The sequence below is a fragment of the Acipenser ruthenus genome, unplaced genomic scaffold (genome assembly GCF_902713425.1).
Source record: "Acipenser ruthenus unplaced genomic scaffold, fAciRut3.2 maternal haplotype, whole genome shotgun sequence".
Lineage (NCBI taxonomy): Eukaryota > Metazoa > Chordata > Actinopteri > Acipenseriformes > Acipenseridae > Acipenser > Acipenser ruthenus.
Window position 1 is genome coordinate 7,699 of NW_026708859.1, and position 25,257 is coordinate 32,955.

The following is a 25,257-nucleotide window of genomic DNA, read 5'->3' on the forward strand; positions in this document are numbered from 1 at the left end:
TTTCTGATCAATTCAGACAATGGCTCTGTGTAAGTTATTCATGTAGATGGATCAGCGTCACACAATGTATGTTCCTGTTGAATATTCCCCCAGGAAGAACTACTCCTTCCTCCTAGGAACCAACATTCGGGAGGATTACATTTTCTGTAACACAGTAATATTTATTTACATGTAAATCTATATCCGTGCAAGACCACTTTATAAAAAAACCCTACCCTTAACCCTAACCCTATACCCTATACCCTACCCCTGACTCTAACCCTATACCCTACCCCTAACTCTAACCCTAACCCTATACCCTACCCCTGACTCTAACCCTATACCCTATACCCTACCCCTGACTCTAACCCTATACCCTACCCCTGACTCTAACCCTATACCCTACCCCTAACTCTAACTCTAACCCTAACCCTACCACTAACTCTAACCCTATACCCTACCCCTGACTCTAACCCTATACCCTACCCCTAACTCTAACTCTAACCCTACCCCTAACTCTAACCTTGTCCCATCCAGTCCCCTCTGACAGGTCCAGTCTCATCTACAATAATGCACGATAACAGCCTGCAAACTTTCTTTGCATTCACTAGCATGGCACCTGCAGAATTTACATACAAATTGGATAAATATCCAACATGCATGTGGGGGGGGGGGACGGGGGGGCGACACATATTCTTTCCCCCGGGGGTGCAAATAATGTTCTAATATTGTCTTGCAGCGGCACTCTCTCGAGTGTGTTATTTCGTACGGTATGTGCCAGCTCTGCAGGGTGATGTTACAGGCAGAGATACAATCGGAGCTACAGGAGGCTGTGCGGTCCAGTGGTTAAAGAAAAGGGCTTGTAACCAGGAGGTCCCCGGTTCAAATCCCACCTCAGCCACTGACTCACTGTGTGACCCTGAGCAAGTCACTTGACCTCCTTGTGCTCCGTCTTTCGGGTGAGACGTAGTTGTAAGTGACTCTGCAGCTGATGCATAGTTCACACACCCTAGTCTCTGTAAGTCGCCTTGGATAAAGGCGTCTGCTAAATAAACAAATAATAATAATGATGTTTTCAGTGGCATCGCTCTGTGCCTCTGTATGCGATTCCTGGAATTCCCAATTTTTCCAGATTCTCTTCCCTCTCTGCATTCTCATATTTTATCATAGTGAAAGTCAATGAGAAGTCCCCACAAATATAGGAATGCAAACGTGTGTGTGTTTATAATTTATTCATTCTCTCTCTCTCTCTCTCTCTCTCTCTCTCTCTCTCTCTCTCTCTCTCTCTCTCTCTCTCTCTCTCTCTCTCTCTCTCTCTCTCTCTCTCTCGTAAATTCGTTCGGTTTTGGGCGGATTATAAATCTCCGAGTTGCCTCCCAGAAAAAAAAAAACACATCGAAATGAAACGAGAAACAGAGGCATGCGGTTTGGAAAAAATCTTGTGGAGCGAGGGAAAGCGAATCAGAGCTCTCTGACCAGCGAGGCTGCGGATCACAGAACCGGTGCTTCAGGAAACTAAATAAAAAACATGAATAATATGAATGTATATATCAGGAAGATAATTGGAACTGGGATAGAAGCAAAGCCTCTTTTTTTAAAGGTGCAGTGATACCGTGGCGAAGCTCGGTGCAGCGCAATATAACCATAACGAAAAGTGAGGGTATTAGCGACTTATCAATTAATACAGTAAAGAAATAGCGAATGAAAAAGTTAAAAAAATTGTTAGTTATGTACAATTAAGAAAGAAAAAAAAACTGTAAAATAAACTACCGTACCGTGTGTATGAATTATATACAGTAGCTACGTCATACTGTGATATTTTGTATTGGTTATGTGAAATTAACCGTTTAATTATTATTATTATTATTATTATTATTATTATTATTATTATTATTATTATTATTATTATTATTATTATGAATCCATATTGCGTTTAATATATCGTATGACGATCCCAGTACCCACTGGAGTCATAACTCCACTCCCACCCACGCTAACAGCGTTCTGTATAAACACGCTGTGGAAATCGGTTTAGCTTTTGTCTGCGGCGCTTGGGCTGTGCTGTTTGCTGGGGGGACATAAGTTTGATAGTGGCTGTTTTGAGTTTTATGACGCTACTGCTTTGACGCCGGACTCTTGGCTTAAACAGCGACACACGCAGGAGACGAAGACCTATTTATGGAGCTGCGCAGATACCTGTTGATCTTGAAAGTCTTCATCCTTTTGGAAGGTAAGTTCATTTCGATGACACTGGCGTCCCTCGCCCTCGTTTGATTCGAAGTTCGCGACGCACGGAGAGTTCTTGGGTTCTCTGTCGCGCTGAAGTGTTCGTGTGTCGTGCAAATCTATTTCGACTGTGTTCCGAGGTCGATTTTTTTTTTTTTTGATGTTGTCCTGTCGGGGGTGCTGGGTGATTTGTGTTTTTATTTCGGGTTAGTTTGTTTTCCTTTGCCAAATTCAGATGGGGTTCGCATGGTGAGTGAATAGTTCGCTTGTATTCAGAAAACAGTGGCGTTTGTGTGTGAAATAAGTGATGTTATTACAGGCTGGCTGGGGCAGGTACTGGCATCGTGCATGTGCTGAGCTCCACTCAGGCAAATCCGACGTTTTTCAGCTGTTTTCAATATATATATATATATATATATATATATATATATATATTAACGGCTACCAGGGGGAAGCTACAGTTTTGGGAATCTGTTTTCCACGTTTGCTTCCCACGTTTTTTGTTTTTTTATTATCCTGGCAAGTCACATAATTGCAATAGGACGCACCTGGAGAAGAGATGGTCTTTGAAAATGATTATAACAAACCGCACGCTGCCAGCTCTCCTCCTCACAGCGCTAGGAGGGACACGCAGCGCACAGCGACCTCCTCACCCGGCTCTGACGAGCCAGCTCTCGCGGCGCTGCGGGCACACCGCTTATTGCAAAACAATCACTGGCCGGTGGAATAATGCTCTCAAAGTTTTTACAAAAATAAAGTATTTTTGTACAACGGGACACGCGTGTGCCACGCCAGTGTATAAAAATGTTTCTTAATATGCTTTACCACACTTTGCTATTCTTTACAATGCTTCCCTATGCTTTACCAGACCTCTCTGTGCTTTACAATGATTCCCTATGCTTTACCAGACCTCTCTGTGCTTTACAATGCTTCCCTATGCTTTACCAGACCTCTCTGTGCTTTACAATGCTTCCCTATGCTTTACCAGACCTCTCTGTGCTTTACAATGCTTCCCTATGCTTTACCAGACCTCTCTGTGCTTTACAATGCTTCCCTATGCTTTACCAGACCTCTCTGTGCTTTACAATGCTTCCCTATGCTTTACCAGACCTCTCTGTGCTTTACAATGCTTCCCTGTGCTTTACCAGACCTCTCTGTGCTTTACAATGCTTCCCTATGCTTTACCAGACCTCTCTGTGCTTTACAATGCTAAAACAATTAATTAACACCCCTTGTACGATACTGACCGGATCGTAAGTCCTTACAACACTTCACGACTTGATGCAGTGGAGACTAGACGCGAGTCTTTGAAACTTCTGCCAGAGCAAGGATTGCCAAACCCGATCCTGGGGACCCCTCTGTGTGTGTCTGCTGGTTATCATTCCAACTGAGCTCTCAATTACTGAACCAGACCCTTCATTGAACTGATCATGTGCTTAATTAGAGCTTTTAAATTGTGCTCAGCTCCTAAAAAGTTGAGTTCAAGTTGCTTATAAAATGTTACAGCTGACTTGGAATCTGTAACTGATTTAACAAGTCAAAAGGTTTAGTTCAGTAATTGAGAACACAATTGGAATGAAAACCAGCAGACAAACAGGGGGTCCCCTGGATAAGGGCTGGGAAACCCTGTGCTAGACTCCACGCTCATTTTTTCTTTACAACTTCCATTCAGAAAATTCCGACCACTCTCTGTTGGCAGAGTTTCAAAATGTTTTTTTTTTTTTTATGTACATTTTATTAAATTATTTTTTTGTTGGTTTCTGTGTATAGCCTCCTCCCCTCCCTGCATGCGTTAGTCACTGTGGTGTTGTTTGTCCTCATGTTTTTCCCGACAAACAGAAGCCTCAGTGTTCACCGGCTGGCTTGGGGCTGCAGGGGCGTCGCTGCCAGACTCACTCGGGGAGTTTAAAAGGGCAGTGCCCCGCGTCGCTTTAAAAATAGACTTGGCATATTTGAGAAAGCTGTAACTTTCGCAAGACCGTCCATTATAAAACCTTCCCACTGTAAAATCATAGCAAAGTGTAATACAGCACAGCGAAAGCATGGTAAAGCACAGAGAGGTGTGGTAAAGCATAGGGAAGCATTGTAAAGCACAGAGAGGTGTGGTAAAGCATAGGGAAGCATTGTAAAGCACAGAGAGGTCTGGTAAAGCATAGGGAAGCATCGTAAAGCACAGAGAGGTCTGGTAAAGCATAGGGAAGCATCGTAAAGCACAGAGAGGTCTGGTAAAGCATAGGGAAGCATTGTAAAGCACAGAGAGGTCTGATAAAGCATAGGGAAGCATTGTAAAGTACAGAGAGATCTGGTAAAGCATAGGGAAGCATTGTAAAGCACAGAGAGGTCTGGTAAAGCATAGGGAAGCATTGTAAAGCACAGAGAGGTATGGTAAAGCATAGGGAAGCATTGTAAAGCACAGAGAGGTCTGGTAAAGCATATTAAAAACAGGGTAAACTGTGGTAAATTACAGTATGACTGTGGCAAAAGCATGGGGGGGGCTGTAAACTTTTAGAAGGGTCTCTCTTTTTCTTTCTTTCTTTCTTTCTTTCTTTCTTTCTTTCTTTCTTTCTTTCTTTCTCTCTCTCCTCTTTCTTTCTTCATTTGTTCTCCTTTCAAACTACAGAAGAGCGACGCAGACGCCAAGAAACGATATTTTTAGGGTAAGACTGGAACTCTAATTACACCCTTCAAAACATTCCTGTCCTCTTATAGAGCTCACCGCAGGGAAGGGTTTGCTGGATCTCTCATTTCCGAGGGAACACAACGCTGCAAAACAACATCCGTGCTCTGGAGAGGGCAAGCGTAGGCAGGGGTGCAAATCACTTTGAAAATTAGTGCCAAACTGTTTTGAAAGTTTAGCACCAGAGAGCCTGTTTAATGTTGCACTCCTGGTGTAGGCCATCCTGGTGCAAACCAATACTGTACCCCCCGAATATTTAATCCTGTCAGCGCCCCCCCCCCCCCCCACCACATGCATGTTGGTTATTTCTCTTATTTGGATGTCAATTCTGCATGTGTCATGCTAGTGAATGTGAGGGATGTTTGCAGGCTGTTAGCATGTATTATTATTATTATTATTATTATTATTATTATTATTATTATTATTATTATTATTATTATTATGAATTAATTAATGAGTCATTTAGCAGACGCTTTTTTCCAAAGTGACTTATAGAGACTAGGGGGTGAACTCTGCATCATCAACAACTGCTGCTGCTGCTGCTGCAGAGTCACTTCCAATAGGAGCTCGTTTGTTTTACGTCTCATCCGAAGGACGGAGCACAAGGAGGTGAAGTGACTTGCTCAGGGTCTCACACACACACACACACACACACGCACACGCACACGCACACACACACGCACACACACACACACAGACACACACACACAGGGAGTCTGCTGCTGCTGCAGAGTCACTTCCAATAGGAGCTCGCTTGTTTTATGTCTCCTCTGAAGGACGGAGCACAAGGAGGTGAAGTGACTTGCTGAGGGTCTCACACACACACACACACACACGCACACGCACACACACACGCACACACACACACAGACACACACACACACAGGGAGTCTGCTGCTGCTGCAGAGTCACTTCCAATAGGAGCTCGCTTGTTTTATGTCTCCTCTGAAGGACGGAGCACAAGGAGGTTCAGTGACTTGCTCAGGGTCACACACGGGGAGTCAGTGGCTGAGGGTTAGGGTTAGGGTTTGGGTTATTGTTAGGTAAAGTTGTCTTAAAATTAATCTTTTAGTTGAAAATGCACGGATTTAGAGTTGTATGCAAAGAAAGATGACTTTGTTACACCAAATAAAAAAAGGGGGGTTACAAATATTCGGAAAAGGGGAACCAATATTCCTGAATATTGGTTCCTAGGGGCAACGGATATTAGTTCCTGGGGGAACAAATATTCAGAGGGAACATAAATGCTGTCATAAAGACTGATTCAAGCAGAGTCTACAGAAGAGGAAACGTTGCTATTTGAATACAGTATTTGGAGAGCAAGCTGCTCTGACACATGAAATACAGCTTATGTGCAGCTCAGCTGTGTGGGCAGAGAGTGAGAGTGAAAGAGCGCTGCTGGAAATGAGATCTACAGATGTTGAGAAAAACAAAGCTATACATACAGGCATATACAGGGTGGCTTAGTTCAGGACGGTGCAACAGGAACATCTGCCACCTGTAATATATAAACTATACATCTCCCTGTTCAACAGCCTCCCTCTGCTCTGTGCTGGCGGAGGAAAGAGAAAGGGAGGCTCTTATACTCTCTGAACAGCCTCCCTCTGCTCTGTGCTGGCGGAGGAAAGAGAAAAGGAGGCTCTTCTACTATCTGAACAGCCTCCCTCTGCTCTGTGCTGGTGGAGCAGAGAAAGAGAAAGGGAGGCTCTTCTACTCTCTGAACAGCCTCCCTCTGCTCTGTGCTGATGGAGGAAAGAGAAAGGGAGGCTCTTCTACTCTCTGAACAGCCTCCCTCCGCTCTGTGCTGGTGGAGCAGAGAAAGAGAAAGGGAGGCTCTTCTACTCTCTGAACAGCCTCCCTCTGCTCTGTGCTGGTGGAGCAGAGAAAGAGAAAGGGAGGCTCTTATACTCTCTGAACAGCCGCCCTCTGTTCTGTGCTGGTGGAGCAGAGAAAGAGAAAGGGGGGCTCTTCTACTCTCTGAACAGCCTCCCTCTGCTCTGTGCTGGTGGAGCAGAGAAAGAGAAAGAGAAAAGGAGGCTCTTCTACTCTCTGAACAGCCTCCCTCTGCTCTGTGCTGGTGGAGCAGAGAAAGAGAAAGAGAAAGGGAGGCTCTTATACTCTCTGAACAGCCTCCCTCTGCTCTGTGCTGGTGGAGCAGAGAAAGAGAAAGGGAGGCTCTTATACTCTCTGAACAGCCTCCCTCTGCTCTGTGCTGGCGGAGCAGAGAAAGAGAGGCTCTTATACTCTCTGAACAGCCTCCCTCTGCTCTGTGCTGGCGGAGCAGAGAAAGAGAAAGGGAGGCTCTTATATTCTCTGAACAGCCTCCTTCTGCTCTGTGCTGGTGGAGCAGAGAAAGAGAAAGGGAGGCTCTTATACTCTCTGAACAGCCTCCCTCTGCTCTGTGCTGGCGGAGCAGAGAAAGAGAGGCTCTTATACTCTCTGAACAGCCTCCCTCTGCTCTGTGCTGGCGGAGCAGAGAAAGAGAAAGGGAGGCTCTTCTACTCTCTGAACAGCCTCCCTCTGCTCTGTGCTGGTGGAGTATTAATACCAGCGATTTTTATTTTCCCCTGGCAGAGTTCTGCATCTGTTTCAACATCGATGTGAAGAGAGCTCGTATCTTCAATGGCCCGGCCGACGCGCTCTTCGGATACAAAGTCCTGCAGCACGAAGCAGAGGGGCAGAAATGGTGAGTGTTGTGCAGGCTTAGGGCTATCACTGCTGGGGGAGCACTGAGCGGGAGAAGGGGGGTGGGGTGGGGTCTTTTTTACCGGAGCACGGAGGGACTTGCGATCCCCCTGAACCCCTATTGACAGTCTCCCCGAGTTGAGTGACGGATGTTGGTGGTTAGTTCGCCCCCTAGTCTTTGGATAAAAGCGTCTGCTAAATGACTAACTACTAATCTGAATCAATAAACTCGCTTATTTCAAGGTCTGTTTTCTTTTCTTTGTCTGTCCAATAAGCACTGTCAATTATCTCAGAGAAACCCGAGGCATATGAGATAAGAACATAAGAAAGTTTACAAACGAGAGGAGGCCATTCAGCCCATCTTGCTCGTTTGGTTGTTAGTAGCTTATTGATCCCAGAATCTCATCAAGCAGCTTCTTGAAGGATCCCAGGATGTCAGCTTCAACAACATTACTGGGGAGTTGGTTCCAGACCCTCACAATTCTCTGTGTAAAAAATAGTGCCTCCTATTTTCTGCCCCTTCATCTAATCTCCATTTGTGACCCCTGGTCCTTGTTTCTTTTTTCAGGTCGAAAAAGTCCCCTGGGTCGACATTGTCTATACCTTTTAGGATTTTGAATGCTTGAATCAGATCGCCGCGTAGTCTTCTTTGTTCAAGACTGAATAGATTCAAATATATATAATATTTATGTGCATGAAAGTCAGGTACACGTGTCCCAGCCAATCAGCTGTGTTTGTTTGCACTGCAGGATGCTGGTTGGTGCCCCGTGGGACGGGCCGGCCAATAACAGGAAGGGGGACGTCTACAAGTGCATTGTGGGAGAGGAGAGGCACTCGAACTGCACCAAGGTGAACCTGGGTGAGCCACTCCAGATCAACGCCCCCCTCCTGGGATACTGCACTGGGAATGTGCAGGGAAACTGGGAAGATTCATGGAAATGAAATACCTCTCTGTGCTTTACAATGCTTCCCTATGCTTTATCAGACCTCTCTGTGCTTTACAATGCTTCCCTGTGCTTTACCAGACCTCTCTGTGCTTTACAATGCTTCCCTATGCTTTACCAGACCTCTCTGTGCTTTACAATGCTTCCCTATGCTTCACCATACCTCTCTGTGCTTTAGTATGGCAAATAGACTTAATGTGTGTAAGTATTCTTGCTGTGTGCATTTCGCATGTTATTCCACTGAATGAATATCTAAGAACTTGAAATTTGTTAAAGGCAATTACTTGGAAAACAGGAGTACCGGGGACCCCCCACCCCCAGCTGCGTCCGCCTTCGTCATCTCCTCTCTCTGTCTGTGTTTCACAGGAGACACGGCACTCCAGAATGTATCCAAGCAGATCAGAAACACGCACTTCGGAATGACGCTGGCAGAAAATAAAGGTGAAGGGTTTGTGGTAAGTGCTCCTTCTCAGAGTTTACTGCTGAGGTATCCCCCTGGTAAAAGCACAGCACAGTGTAGTAAAGCACAGAGAAGATAATGAACCAGCCCCCTTCTCAAAGTTTACTGCTGTGGTATCCCCCTGGTAAAAGCACAGCACAGTGTAGTGAAGCACAGAGAAGATAATGAACCAGCCCCCTTCTCAAAGTTTACTGCTGTGGTATCCCCCTGGTAAAAGCACAGCACAGTGTAGTAAAGCACAGAGAAGATAATGAACCAGCCCCCTTCTCAGAGTTTACTGCTGTGGTATCCCCCTGGTAAAAGCACAGCACAGTGTAGTAAAGCACAGAGAAGATAATGAACCAGCCCCCTTCTCAAAGTGGGGGCAACATTTTGGGAGGTTTTCAGTGTCGCCTCTGTTGTGTTTCCCCCGTGTCTCTGCAGGCCTGTGCCCCCCTGTGGTCACAGGAGTGCGGTACCTCGGTTTTCAGCAACGGGATCTGCGCCAAAGTGGACCAGAACTTCCATCCGACTGAGACGATCGCACCGACCGCACAGAGTGAGCAAACATGACATTCACACAGCTACTGAATCAGCACTGCAAGAGTATAAAAAACATGACATTCACACAGCTACTGAATCAGCACTGCAAGAGTATAAAAAACATGACATTCACACAGCTACTGAATCAGCACTGCAAGAGTATAAAAAACATGACATTCACACAGCTACTGAATCAGCACTGCAAGAGTATAAAAAACATGACATTCACACAGCTACTGAATCAGCACTGCAAGAGTATAAAAAACATGACATTCACACAGCTACTGAATCAGCACTGCAAGAGTATAAAAAACATGACATTCACACAGCTACTGAATCAGCACTGCAAGAGTATAAATAACATGACATTCACACAGCTACTGAATCAGCACTGCAAGAGTATAAAAAACATGACATTCACACAGCTACTGAATCAGCACTGCAAGAGTATAAAAAACATGACATTCACACAGCTACTGAATCAGCACTGCAAGAGTATAAAAAACATGACATTCACACAGCTACTGAATCAGCACTGCAAGAGTATAAAAAACATGACATTCACACAGCTACTGAATCAACACTGCAAGAGTATAAATAACATGACATTCACACAGCTACTGAATCAGCACTGCAAGAGTATAAAAAACATGACATTCACACAGCTACTGAATCAGCACTGCAAGAGTATAAAAAACATGACATTCACACAGCTACTGAATCAGCACTGCAAGAGTATAAATAACATGACATTCACACAGCTACTGAATCAGCACTGCAAGAGTATAAAAAACATGACATTCACACAGCTACTGAATCAGCACTGCAAGAGTATAAAAAACATGACATTCACACAGCTACTGAATCAGCACTGCAAGAGTATAAAAAACATGACATTCACACAGCTACTGAATCAGCACTGCAAGAGTATAAAAAACATGACATTCACACAGCTACTGAATCAGCACTGCAAGAGTATAAATAACATGATCCTATCTTGTACTGAGAGAGAGAGAGAGAGGGAGAGAGGGAGAGGGGGAGAGGGAGGAGAGAGGGGGAGAGGGAGAGAGGGAGGGGAGAGAGGGAGAGAGGGCGAGAAGGGAAGAGGGGGAGAGAGGGAGGGGGAGAGAGGAAGAGAGGGAGAGGGAGAGAGAGAGAGAGAGAGAGGGAGAGAGGGGGACAGGGGAGAGGGAGAGGGAGAGAGGGAGGGGAGAGAGAGAGGGAGAGAGGGCGAGAGGGGAAGAGGGGGAGAGAGGGAGGGGGGGGAGAGAGGGAGGGGGAGAGAGGGAGGGGGAGAGAGGGAGAGGGAGAGAGAGAGGGGGAGAGGTAGAGAAGAGACGAGAGGGAGAGGGGGAGAGAGGGAGAGAGGGAGAGATGGGGAGAGAGAGAGGGAGAGGGGGAAAAGAGGAGAGAGGGAGGGGGAGAGGAAGAGAGGAAGAGGGAGAGAGAGAGGGGGAGAGGTAGAGAAGAGACGAGAGGGAGAGAGGGAGAGAGGGCGAGGGAGAGGGGAGAGATAGGAGAGAGGGCGAGAGGAAGAGAGAAGGGGAGAAGAGGTGAGAGAGGAAGAGAGGAAGAGAGGGAGGGAGAGAGGGAGAGAGACAGGGAGGGAGAGAGAGAGGGAGAGGTAGAGAAGAGGTGAGAGGGAGAGACAAAAAGGGAGAGAGGAAGAGAGGGAGAGAAGGAGAGGAAGAGAAGCTACTAGTACTTGTATAATATATATATATATAGCTCTGGCCAAAAGTGTTGCATCACCCTGTAGAATGAACTCATTTTGCTTCATAGAGTCGAATTAATCCTGCTGAATAATGTCACGTTAGCAGATTGAATTACACAGCTCTTTGCAGTTTTCCATATACAGTACAGAGGAAATACTGAGGGCAATGTAAACATGTGAGTGTGTGTCTCTTGCCCTGTGTTCTCTGCAGGGTGCTCCACCTTCATGGACATCGTGATCGTTCTGGACGGATCCAACAGTATCTACCCCTGGTACGAGGTGCAGAACTTTCTCAGCAACATCCTCAGCAAGTTCCACATCAGCCCGGAGCAGATGCAGGTCAGAGGGCTAATTCACCAGCCTCTCACTGCTGCCTCTCAGCTTCCTCTGGAGGCCTGGGTTCAGATCTGGAGGGGCTAGGCGGTCTGACAATAATCCTAAACAAGCCAGACCTGACCTGTGGTGACAGCATACTTCAATCATTCTTTCATACGCACACGCACACGCACACACACATGAGAGACACACACACACACACATACACACTGAGAGACACAGACACACACACACTGAGAGAGACACACACACACACAGACACACACACTGAGAGAGAGAGACACACACACACTGAGAGAGACACACACACACACACACTCACACACACACTGAGAGACACAGACACACACACACTGAGAGAGACACACTCACACACACACTGAGAGACACACACACGCACACACATACACTGAGAGAGACACACAGACACACACAGACTCACACACACACACATACACACACACACTGAGAGACACACACACAGACACACAAACACACACGCACTGAGAGAGACACACACAGACACACAAACACACACACACTGAGAGAGACACACACTGAGAGACACACACACACACACACACTGAGAGAGACACACACTGAGAGACACACAGACACACACACTCACAGGCACACTGAGACACACACACACAGACACACGCACACACACACAATCTACAGCTCTGGCCAAAAGTTTTGCATCACCTAGAATTTTAGGATTGAGACATAATTATAAAAAATAATAAAAATAATACATGAACATAATTTGGATCTTTTATTTAACCTCATGTAATCAAAGAAACTACAAAAGTCTACCAGAAGCCATGATAGCAGTACAGTAGTATTTCATGTTAGATTTCCAAATGTCACATTTTTCAATGGTCAGTTTTTCATTAAGTATATGGAAAGCTATACAAAGCAGAGGTGTGCAATTCAATATGTTAACATTATTGAGCAGGTTTCACTCGACTTTAGGAAGCAAAATGAGTTCATTCTATCGGGTGATGCACAGGCCACAGCTGTATGAGAAACGTACGTTTTTGAACACGCCCGGTCTGTATCAATAAGGATGGATTTGGTGCGATTTGGAATTAGAACGTGTGCAAAATATGTTGTTTTTTTTTTAACAAAAAGGGAAAAAATCATACATTTTCATGCTCTACTGTACTGTACCGTAAAATTAAATTAAAATGAAATTATACTCCCGGGGAAAAATGCAAAGTGCTGCAGCCTCGCATCTCTGCTAACCAGAGTTCAATAAACGCAGCGCAGAGAGGAAATGACTTTGGTTTTGGGAGGTTCCTCGAGCGACCAGAATGACGCATGCTGACGTGGGCGACGCTGCCTCCTGTGAGCTGGCATTGGCATCATCTCCTCCCAGCACCAGCGTCCTCTCGACCCTCTCTTAATCACTCAGGCGGGCTCAGCCGACACAGAGAGCTGTTTACATTGCCAACGTTTCATCTTAAAACAAAAAAACATGTTTCAGTGCTTTTAGTGCGTGTGTAACTGCCCTCTCCCTCCCTCCCTGCCTCTCTCTCTCTCTCTCTCTCTCTCTCTCTCTCTCTCTCTCTCTCTCTCTCTCTCTCCAGGTAGGGGTGCTGCAGTACGCGGAGGTCTCGGTTCACGAATGGTCTCTCCATGACTACCAGACCACCGAGGAGGTCGTGGAGGCGGCCAAGAACATCAGCCGGCAGGAGGGGCGCGAGACGAGGACCGCGTACGCCATCCACATGGGCTGGTGAGTGCGGCAGACCCCCACAGCCAGACCAGACCCCCACAGCCAGACCAGACCCTCACAGCCAGACCCCCACAGCCAGACCCCCACAGTCAGACCCCCACAGCCAGACCCTCACAGCCAGACCCCCACAGCCAGACCCTCACAGCCAGACCAGACCCCCACAGCCAGACCCCCACAGCCAGACCAGACCACCACAGCCAGACCCCCACAGCCAGACCAGACCCTCACAGCCAGACCAGACCACCACAGCCAGACCCTCACAGCCAGACCCTCACAGCCAGACCCCCACAGCCAGACCCTCACAGCCAGACCAGACCCCCACAGCCAGACCAGACCACCACAGCCAGACCCTCACAGCCAGACCCTCACAGCCAGACCCCCACAGCCAGACCCTCACAGCTCCAGTCAGCTGTTTTCACAGTGTGTCAGGTTTGCTGTGGTTGATTCCGCTGCGCTCGGCTCAGCTTTCCTTTCAGCTGTGAAAGCAGCAGGCCTCCCTCCCAGTCACGTCAATCCCCCTGAGCACAGAGAACCCGACCCCCTCACTCACTGCAATAACAAGAACGCCTGGGACGATTAACCAGAGGAATGTGCTGATAGGAAATCTGTAACTCTGAAAGCTGCGAAGCCAAGCAGAAAGAAAAAAAATAATATTATTTCACCTTTTTTTTATTACTGTCTGTAAAACTTCATACCTTCCCCTTATACAGGTTTACCACTGTATTTTTTTAATATGCTTTACCACACCTCTCTGTGCTTTACAGTGCTTCCCTATGCTTTACCAGACCTCTCTGTGCTTTACAATGCTTCCCTATGCTTTACCAGACCTCTCTGTGCTTTACAATGCTTCCCTATGCTTTACCAGACCTCTCTGTGCTTTACAATGCTTCCCTATGCTTTACCACACCTCTCTGTGCTTTACAAGGCTTCCCTATGCTTTACCAGACCTCTCTGTGCTTTACAATGCTTCCCTATGCTTTACCATACCTCTCTGTGCTTTACCAGACCTCTCTGTGCTTTACAATGCTTTCCTATGCTTTACCAGACCTCTCTGTGCTTTACAATGCTTCCCTATGCTTTACCACACCTCTCTGTGCTTTACAATGCTTCCCTATGCTTTACCAGACCTCTCTGTGCTTTACAATGCTTCCCTATGCTTTACCAGACCCCTCTGTGCTTTACAATGCTTCCCTATGCTTTACCAGACCTCTCTGTGCTTTACAATGCTTCCCTATGCTTTACCAGACCTCTCTGTGCTTTACAATGCTTCCCTATGCTTTACCAGACCTCTCTGTGCTTTACAATGCTTCCCTATGCTTTACCACACCTCTCTGTGCTTTACAATGCTTCCCTATGCTTTACCACACCTCTCTGTGCTTTACAATGCTTCCCTATGCTTTACCACACCTCTCTGTGCTTTACAATGCTTCCCTATGCTTTACCAGACCTCTCTGTGCTTTACAATGCTTCCCTATGCTTTACCAGACCTCTCTGTGCTTTACAATGCTTCCCTATGCTTTACCAGACCTCTCTGTGCTTTACAATGCTTCCCTATGCTTTACCAGACCTCTCTGTGCTTTACAATGCTTCCCTATGCTTTACCAGACCTCTCTGTGCTTTACAATGCTTCCCTATGCTTTACCAGACCTCTCTGTGCTTTACAATGCTTCCCTATGCTTTACCAGACCTCTCTGTGCTTTACAATGCTTCCCTATGCTTTACCACACCTCTCTGTGCTTTACAATGCTTCCCTATGCTTTACCAGACCTCTCTGTGCTTTACAATGCTTCCCTATGCTTTACCACACCTCTCTGTGCTTTACAATGCTTCCCTATGCTTTACCAGACCTCTCTGTGCTTTACAATGCTTCCCTGTGCTTTACCAGACCTCTCTGTGCTTTACAATGCTTGCCTATGCTTTACCAGACCTCTCTGTGCTTTACAATGCTTCCCTATGCTTTACCAGACCTCTCTGTGCTTTACAATGCTTCCCTATGCTTTACCAGACCTCTCTGTGCTTTACAATGCTTCCCTATGCTTTACCACACCTCTCTGTGCTTTACAATGCTTCCCTATGCTTTACCAGACCTCTCTGTGCTTTACAATGCTTCCCTGTGCTTTACCAGACCTCTCTGTGCTTTACAATGCTTGCCTATGCTTTACCAGACCTCTCTGTGCTTTACAATGCTTCCCTATGCTTTACCAGACCCCTCTGTGCTTTACAATGCTTCCCTATGCTTTACCAGACCTCTCTGTGCTTTACAATGCTTCCCTATGCTTTACCAGACCTCTCTGTGCTTTACAATGCTTCCCTATGCTTTACCAGACCTCTCTGTGCTTTACAATGCTTCCCTATGCTTTACCACACCTCTCTGTGCTTTACAATGCTTCCCTATGCTTTACCACACCTCTCTGTGCTTTACAATGCTTCCCTATGCTTTACCACACCTCTCTGTGCTTTACAATGCTTCCCTATGCTTTACCAGACCTCTCTGTGCTTTACAATGCTTCCCTATGCTTTACCAGACCTCTCTGTGCTTTACAATGCTTCCCTATGCTTTACCAGACCTCTCTGTGCTTTACAATGCTTCCCTATGCTTTACCAGACCTCTCTGTGCTTTACAATGCTTCCCTATGCTTTACCAGACCTCTCTGTGCTTTACAATGCTTCCCTATGCTTTACCAGACCTCTCTGTGCTTTACAATGCTTCCCTATGCTTTACCAGACCTCTCTGTGCTTTACAATGCTTCCCTATGCTTTACCACACCTCTCTGTGCTTTACAATGCTTCCCTATGCTTTACCAGACCTCTCTGTGCTTTACAATGCTTCCCTATGCTTTACCACACCTCTCTGTGCTTTACAATGCTTCCCTATGCTTTACCAGACCTCTCTGTGCTTTACAATGCTTCCCTGTGCTTTACCAGACCTCTCTGTGCTTTACAATGCTTGCCTATGCTTTACCAGACCTCTCTGTGCTTTACAATGCTTCCCTATGCTTTACCAGACCTCTCTGTGCTTTACAATGCTTCCCTATGCTTTACCAGACCTCTCTGTGCTTTACAATGCTTTACCTGTACTTCATTACACTTTGCTGTGCTTTAAGGGAAACTTTTATAAGGGCAACATCTCCGGAGCCTGTGTGTTTTACAAGCTTATAATTTTTTTTAGGAGCATCACCAGGGTATTTATACAGCAGAGTGAAACAAGTCACTCATTATCTTCACCACATAATTAGTAAGGAGCAGAAACAGCCTTTCTGAGCGTGGAGCCTGTTTTATATTTAGCATGTAGTTGGAAAATAAGGAGAACTCTTTGGTCTTAGCGGCCTGGCAGAGCTCTGTGCGCTTCCTTTTAAATCCTGTTTTTGTCGATCAAACCAAAGAGGAAAAATTTCTGAGTTGAACCCTTTCAGGACTGAATCCTTTTTGTTTTTTTGTCCAGCTGAAGAATGCGAAATGAAGTTGGATAATTCAAAAAGAAAACTCCTTTATATTGGCTAACTGTGAACTTGTGCAGTAAAGCACAGAGAAGATAATGAACCAGCCCCCTTCTCAAAGTTTACTGCTGTGGTATCCCCCTGGTAAAAGCACAGCACAGTGTAGTAAAGCACAGAGAAGATAATGAACCAGCCCCCTTCTCAAAGTTTATTGCTGTGGTATCCCCCTGGTAAAAGCACAGCACAGTGTAGTAAAGCACAGAGAAGATAATGAACCAGCCCCCTTCTCAAAGTTTACTGCTGTGGTATCCCCCTGGTAAAAGCACAGCACAGTGTAGTAAAGCACAGAGAAGATAATGAACCAGCCCCCTTCTCAAAGTTTACTGCTGTGGTATCCCCCTGGTAACAGCACAGCACAGTGTAGTAAAGCACAGAGAAGATAATGAACCAGCCCCCTTCTCAAAGTTTACTGCTGTGGTATCCCCCTGGTAAAAGCACAGCACAGTGTAGTAAAGCACAGAGAAGATAATGAACCAGCCCCCTTCTCAAAGTTTACTGCTGTGGTATCCCCCTGGTAAAAGCACAGCACAGTGTAGTAAAGCACAGAGAAGATAATGAACCAGCCCCCTTCTCAAAGTTTACTGCTGTGGTATCCCCCTGGTAAAAGCACAGCACAGTGTAGTAAAGCACAGAGAAGATAATGAACCAGCCCCCTTCTCAAAGTTTACTGCTGTGGTATCCCCCTGGTAAAAGCACAGCACAGTGTAGTAAAGCACAGAGAAGATAATGAACCAGCCCCCTTCTCAAAGTTTACTGCTGTGGTATCCCCCTGGTAAAAGCACAGCACAGTGTAGTGAAGCACAGAGAAGATAATGAACCAGCCCCCTTCTCAAAGTTTACTGCTGTGGTATCCCCCTGGTAAAAGCACAGCACAGTGTAGTAAAGCACAGAGAAGATAATGAACCAGCCCCCTTCTCAAAGTTTACTGCTGTGGTATCCCCCTGGTAAAAGCACAGCACAGTGTAGTGAAGCACAGAGTTTACCAGAGCGTTTGACTCGCGTTTAACCCCTGCAGTTCCGAGGCGTTCAGCCCAGAGAGAGGAGCCCGAGAAGGAGCTACGAAGGTGATGATCGTGGTGACGGACGGAGAGTCACATGATGGGGAGGAGCTCCCCGAGGCGCTGGCCGAGTGCGAGAAACGAAACATCACGCGCTACGCCATCGCGGTGAGTCCGGGACAGGCGGGGTTAAACTGGGAGGGAGGGAGGTGATCCAGGAAAGTACTGACCGGTCCAGACCCGGCTGCTGCTGCTGTTGCTTAGCTTTGTGAGGTCAGAGCTGATCACAGTCCCACACTGTGATGCAGTCGAGTCAGAACTGGCGGAACAGGCAGGCTAAGTCACATGACTCCCATCTCCCGCTCGCCTCTGTGATTCAGTCCGTCAGTCCTCTTGATGCAATGGAAAGAGCATTAGGAAGTTCTGTTATCTTTAAGGAGGTTAAAAAATGCAGACGAAGACGACAGCAACAGGGCATCGACTAGGACTGTGAACACAAAGACAAACGAAGCCACTGACACACACACACACACGCACACACACGCACACACACTCACACACACACACACACACGCGTCTATAAAGTAAAGCATTCTGACGAGATGGAGAACGACACTGTGTGGACATACTTGTAGACATGAGACACATGCGTTACCTGTTATAGGTGTTACTAGAGGTTCAGTACAGAAATAAAAAGGGAATTCGTGTAATAGTTCTTGTTTAAGGAAATCAGTATTTTAGTGGTGTTCCGGCACCTTCACATTTAGGACCTCAGCACTGATCCTAGAAGATGAAGCTCTGACCCGGCCTGACCCTGCTTCTGTTTCTCCTGCTGAGCTCGGTGAAGCCACAGAAGATCACAATCACAGAAGAAGAGTAAGAAGAACGAGAACGAGAAAGAGGAGGAAGAGAACGAGGAAGAGGAGGAGGAAGAGGAGGAAGAGAACGAGGATGAAGAGGAGGAGGGGGAGCAGGAAGAGGGAGAGGAAGAGGAGGAAGAGAACAAAGAAGAGAATGAGGAAGAGGAAGAGGATGAAGAGGAGGAGGAGGAGGAGGAGGAAGAGGAGGAAGAGAATGAGGAAGAGGAAGAGGATGAAGAGGAAGAGGAAGAGGGAGAGGAAGAGGGGGAGGAGGGAGAGGAAGAGGAGGAAGAGAACGAGGAAGAGGAGGAAGAGGAGGAAGAGGAAGAGGATGAGGAGGATGAGGAGGAAGAGAACAAGGAAGAGGATGAAGAGGATGAGGAGGAGGAGGAGGAGGAGGAGGAAGAGGGAGAGGGAGAGGAGGAGGAAGAGGAAGATCTGACCAGGTCTGACCCCAGTGCTCCTGCTGCTTACCTTGTAATGTCTGAGATCTGGTCCCACAGACACACTATTCCCCTGAGGAGCGCTGTGCTCCGAGTCCTACAACGTCAGCTCTGTATCTGCGGGTTCCACCTAAGACAGGTCCAGTTACATGCACAGCGGAACCGGACAAACAAGATCATCTAGACCGACCAGCCAATGAAACGCTCCATATTCCCTTTGGTGCTCCACCAGGCTGTAACAAGCCTGTAAATACAGCTCTCTCATGTTAAGCAGCCCCCTTGCACAGTCACTGTAAGCAGCCCCTTGCACAGTCACTGTAAGCAGCCCCCTTGCACAGTCACTGTAAGCAGCCCCCTTGCACAGTCACTGTAAGCAGGCTCTTGCACAGTCACTGTAAGCAGGCTCTTGCACAGTCACTGTAAGCAGGCTCTTGCACAGTCACTGTAAGCAGCCCCCTTGCACAGTCACTGTAAGCAGCCCCTTGCACAGTCACTGTAAGCAGGCTCTTGCACAGTCACTGTAAGCAGCCCCCTTGCACAGTCACTGTAAGCAGCCCCCTTGCACAGTCACTGTAAGCAGCCCCCTTGCACAGTCACTGTAAGCAGCCCCCTTGCACAGTCACTGTAAGCAGGCTCTTGCACAGTCACTGTAAGCAGGCTCTTGCACAGTCACTGTAAGCAGGCTCTTGCACAGTCACTGTAAGCAGCCCCCTTGCACAGTCACTGTAAGCAGCCCCTTGCACAGTCACTGTAAGCAGGCTCTTGCACAGTCACTGTAAGCAGCCCCCTTGCACAGTCACTGTAAGCAGCCCCCTTGCACAGTCACTGTAAGCAGCCCCCTTGCACAGTCACTGTAAGCAGCCCCTTGCACAGTCACTGTAAGCAGCCCCTTGCACAGTCACTGTAAGCAGGCTCTTGCACAGTCACTGTAAGCAGCCCCTTGCACAGTCACTGTAAGCAGCCCCCTTGCACAGTCACTGTAAGCAGCCCCCTTGCACAGTCACTGTAAGCAGCCCCTTGCACAGTCACTGTAAGCAGCCCCCTTGCACAGTCACTGTAAGCAGCCCCTTGCACAGGCACTGTAAGCAGGCTCTTGCACAGTCACTGTAAGCAGCCCCTTGCACAGTCACTGTAAGCAGCCTCTTGCACAGTCACTGTAAGCAGGCTCTTGCACAGTCACTGTAAGCAGCCCCTTGCACAGTCACTGTAAGCAGCCCCCTTGCACAGTCACTGTAAGCAGCCCCCTTGCACAGTCACTGTAAGCAGCCCCTTGCACAGTCACTGTAAGCAGCCCCCTTGCACAGTCACTGTAAGCAGCCCCCTTGCACAGTCACTGTAAGCAGGCTCTTGCACAGTCACTGTAAGCAGCCCCCTTGCACAGTCACTGTAAGCAGCCCCCTTGCACAGTCACTGTAAGCAGCCCCTTGCACAGTCACTGTAAGCAGCCCCCTTGCACAGTCACTGTAAGCAGCCCCCTTGCACAGTCACTGTAAGCAGGCTCTTGCACAGTCACTGTAAGCAGCCCCCCTTGCACAGTCACTGTAAGCAGGCTCTTGTGCTGATGGTCTTGCTTGCTGCTGCTTCTCATCCAGTGGCCGCTGATCGACCACAACCACTGGTGGCAGGCGTCCGGGAGGCTGGAGAAACCGCGCCCACGGCGGGGACCCAAGCTTCATCACCAGCCAGGGAGGAGGGACCAGGGGCAGGCCGGAGCTCCTTCGAGGTGCCCCTGCCCGGGAGACCGGAGGACCAGCACTGCGGACACAGCACTCCCTGGGGGAAGGGTCCAGAAGGGGCTGGAGGCGTGGGAGGACAAGCGAGAACAAGAGGCTGAGAATGAGGAGGAGCCTGAGTCTCTGTCTGCAGGCATGGTTAGTGCAGCAGGGAGTCTGGGTCAGACCTGGGCACAGCTACTTCTGCGATTGGCTTCTTTGTCTTCTGCTTGGACTGTGAGCTGATCTCGGAGAGATGCACCAAGGAGCAGCAGCAGCAGCAGCAGCGTCAGGGTCAGAGCTGGGCAGCTCTACTGCTTCTCCTCCTCCTCCTCCTTCTCCTCCTCTTATTTTCCTCCACCTCCTTCTTTGTCTTCTTTTTCTATTTTTCTCCTTCTCCTCTTCTCCTCCTCTTTCACGTTCTCTTCCTCTTCTTCTCCTTCTTTGACTCTTCCTTCTCTTCTTCTCCTCCTCCTCTTTCTCTTCCTCTTTCTTCTCCTTCTTCGCCTCTTCTCCTCCTCCTCCTCTTCTTCTTCTTCTTCTTCTTCTTCTTCTTCTTCTTCTTCTTATTCTCCTTCTTCTTGCTCAGATCTCAGACGGAAGGTAAACTAAACAGCAGCCGCAGCAGCAGCAGCAGTAGGGTCGGGAGTCAGTGACGTTCGGCAGAGGGGTTGCGTCTCACTCTCTCTCTCTCACTCGCTGTGTCGTGCAGCTTTGTGCAGCTTTGCGTTGTTGTGTGGTTCTTGTGTGATTCCGTTGTGTGTGTGGTTCCGTTGTGTGTGCGTGTGGTTCCGTTGTGTGTGCGTGTGGTTCCGTTGTGTGTGACGCCGCCCATGTCGTTTCTGGGGTTCCAGGTTTTGGGGCACTACATCCGGAGACAGCAGGACCCCGAGACTTTCATCAGCGAGATCAAGTACATCGCCAGCGACCCCGACGAAAAATACTTCTTCAACGTGACGGACGAGGCAGCGCTCAACGACATCGTGGACGCTCTGGGAGACCGGATCTTCAGCCTGGAGGGTGAGAGAGGAGAGAGAGGAGCGAGGGGGAGAGGAGAGGGGGAGAGAGAGGGGGAGGGGGAGAGAGGAGAGAGGAGAGAGAGGGAGAGAGAGGAGCGAGAGGGGGAGAGGAGGAGTGGGGAAGAGAGGAGAGAGAGGAGCGAGGGGGAGAGGAGAGGAGGAAGAGAGGGGGGGGGAGAGAGGAGAGAGGGGGAGAGGAGGAGCGGGGAAGAGAGAGGGAGAGAGGAGAGAGAGAGGAGAGAGGAGAGGGGGAGAGGAGGAGAGGGTGAAGAGAGAGGGAGAGAGAGGAGGAGAGAGGAGAGGGGAGAGAGGAGCGAGAGGGAGAGAGGAGCAGGAGGAGAGGGGAAGAGAGGGGGGACAGGAGAGAGAGAGGAGCGAGAGGGGGAGAGGGGAAGAGAGGGAAAGAGAGGGGGAGAGGAGAGGGGGAGAGAGGAGCGAGAAGGAGAGAGGAGCAGGAGGAGAGGGGAAGAGAGGGGGGAGAGAGAGGGGGAGAGAGGCAGAGAGAGGCAGAGAAGAACGGGAGGAGAGGGAGAGAGGAACAGGAGGGAGCGAGGGAAGCAAAGAGGGAGGGAGGAGAGGAAGGAGGGACCACATCTGCAAGGATGGAAATAAGACTGCCATTGCACAGCAGTTTGATCCATTCCTGGTTTCACTAGGAGTTTAATAAGACGCACCTGAGCTTGTTACCCATACACACACTGAGGCTAATCAAGCTCATAGTAAAACCTGGAATGGGTGACACTGCCTGCTATGCAATAGGAGTCTTACTTCCATCCCTGCCACCAGTCTGGACAGTGAAGACGAGAGTAAAGGAGGGAGGGAGGCTGGGAGAGGGGATGGTTTTTAGGGGTCTTGCGAAGTCTAACCTGTATTTTCCTTTGGACCGTAGGGACTCTGGGGTCCAACGAGAGCTCTTTCGAAACGGAGATGTCTCAGATTGGATTCTCTGCACACATGCTGGAGGTGAGGAGCTCGAAATAACAGGGCTGCCTCTTACAGCACGGGTCCAGCAGTGTGAATATTTAACACCACATCGCTTCTGCAGTTCTGATTTGCTGGGCGTCTGAAATCAAACCACTGGGACAAAATCTGGAGGAAACAGGCAAATTAGTGATGGTGGATGACTTTAATAGGCCACCCATGCAATTCATTTAAAACAGTAAAGAGAAAAGGAACACAGAGCCACACACGGTAAAACGCAGGAGACTTTTTAGAAGTGGTTTAAGACGCCTGATTAAAGCACAGAGCGGTCTGACATTTTCACACACGAGTGTGTTTCTGTATCCCTGATTACTGAGCTGAGATTGAAATTCTCACACCCATTAGTTTTCATGCAGGCGGGTATATAAAGGATATCCATGAGACATCTGGAGGTGTTTGGATCAATTTGCACATGGCTGTTTAACCAGGAATGGGAATCAGATTCCTATTGCATAGCAGTTTTTACCCACTCAAGATTTTAATATGAGCTTGATTAGCCCCAGTGTATAGGTAAGAACCTCAGGGTGTGTCTTATTATAGCAAAACCGGGAATGGATCAAACTGCTATGCAACGGGAGTCTTATTCCCATCCCTGTCTAACCAGCAATACTGCTGTAAACCAAAGCCTTTACAATGCGCTACCCTGATCTTGTCATGTCTTAATCCTTCCCTGGATTATTTTCACACACCCCCCCCCCCCCTCTCTTTCTCTCTTGTTTCAGGACGGTATCTTGTTCGGGATGGTGGGGGCCTATGACTGGGACGGGGGGGTGCTGAAGGAGGGCAGGCAGGGGCGCATCATGCCCCCCCGAGAGGCTTTCAAAAAAGAGTTCCCCCTTGAACTGAAAAAGCATTCTGCTTACCTGGGTACAGTGCGCTCCAGAGTAATAAGGGTTAGGGTTAGGGTTAGGGGTAAGATTTGGGTTTTTAGTGGAGTTATAAATAAACCAATACAGATTAAATCCATCCATCCATCCATTATCATTAACCGCTTACTCCTTTAGAGGATCGCGGTGAGCCACAGCCTAACCTGGCATACACAGGGCGCAAGGCGAGACCACACCCTGGACGGGACGCCAAGTCCATCGCAGGGCAACACACACACACTCACTCACACACACACAGGGCAATTTAGAGTGACCAGTCGACCTGGACGGCATGTGTTTGGACTGTGGGAGGAAACCGAGTACCCGGAGAAAACCAACACGAACACGGGGAGAACATGCAACACATGGAAATCACACATCGTGAAGTGTTTATTTAAACACGGGTTTAGGTGCTGTAAAGAGAGGAGAGGGGAGAGAGAGGGGAGAGGAGAGAGAGGAGAGAGGGAGGGGAGGGGAGAGTAAATCTAGTTAATTCCTGATCCGCATCAAGCACACTTTAAATTTGAATCCCAGGGCTCCTGAGTGGCGCATCCAGTAAAGGCGCTCCCTCGCAGGATGTGCCCTATAGCCTGGAGATCGCTGGTTCGAATCCAGGCTATGTCACAGCTGACCGTGACCGAGAGTTCCTAGGGGGCGGCGCACAATTGGCTTGAGCGCTGCCCGGGGAGGGAGGGCTTAGGTCGGCAGGGGAATCCACGGCTCACCGCGCATCAGCGACCCCTGTGGCCGATAGGGCGCCTGTGGCTCTGCAGCGGAGCCGCCAGATCTGTGTTGTCCTCCGGCACTATAGGTCTGGTGGCGTTGCTGTGGATCTGCAGTGCGAAAAATGACGGCTTGGAAGGAGCCACGTTTCGGAGGACGCGTGTTCCAGTCTCCGTTTCCGAGTCGGCGGGGGGGTTGCGAGCGGTGAGCCGGGGATACAGATAATAATTGGGCATGCTAAATTGGGGTGAAAAACCGGGGTAAAAATAATTGGCGACGACTAAATTTATAAAAAAAAAAAAAAAAAAAAAAAAAAAAAATTGAATCCCGTATTATTTAACTCCTGTGTAAGTCGCCTTGGATAAATGCGTCTGCCAAATAAATACATAATAATAATAATAATAATAATAATAATAATTGTTGTCGTTATTTGTCGGCAGGCTACACGGTTTCGTCCGTGGCGTTGAAGAACGGGAAGCGACCTTTATGTTGCCGGAGCTCCGCGCTTCAAACACAAAGGGAAAGTGATCCTCTTCGATCTGAAAAACAACGGCAACGTCACCATCGCACAGGCTCTCAACGGAGAGCAAGGTACCCCTCTACTGCACTGCATCCTGGGACACCTACAGCGACGGCCAAACAGTGTTGCACCCCCCTGTAGAATGAACGCTTCATAAAGTCTACCTAACGAAAACACTGACAGCAATTGAAAAATGTGACATTTCGAAATCTAACATGAAACACTGTACTGCTGTCCATGGCTTCCTTCCGGTAGACTTCTTTTTCATATCATTTTGTAGTTTCTTTGCCATCATGTTAAATAAAAGCTCTAAATTATGTCCCTCTAGTTTTTTTTTAAATTGTGTTTCGATCC

The 25,257-nt window shown here is 48.1% G+C and overlaps 1 protein-coding gene across 1 annotated transcript; it reads left to right on the forward strand.

The window, feature by feature from the left end:
- The first annotated feature begins 1,354 nt into the window (after nt 1-1,354).
- LOC117395217 (integrin alpha-10-like) lies at nt 1,355-25,201 on the forward strand. The gene is made up of 14 exons (XM_059021917.1): nt 1,355-1,633; nt 2,129-2,209; nt 7,457-7,568; nt 8,317-8,426; nt 8,878-8,966; nt 9,395-9,509; nt 11,419-11,546; nt 13,136-13,284; nt 17,797-17,947; nt 20,675-20,953; nt 21,649-21,814; nt 22,703-22,776; nt 23,517-23,661; nt 24,824-25,201. The coding sequence occupies exons 2-14, from the start codon at nt 2,158-2,160 to the stop codon at nt 25,042-25,044; spliced, it is 1,791 nt and encodes a 596-aa protein (XP_058877900.1). The 5' UTR covers nt 1,355-1,633; nt 2,129-2,157; the 3' UTR covers nt 25,045-25,201.
- The last annotated feature ends 56 nt before the right edge of the window (nt 25,202-25,257 follow it).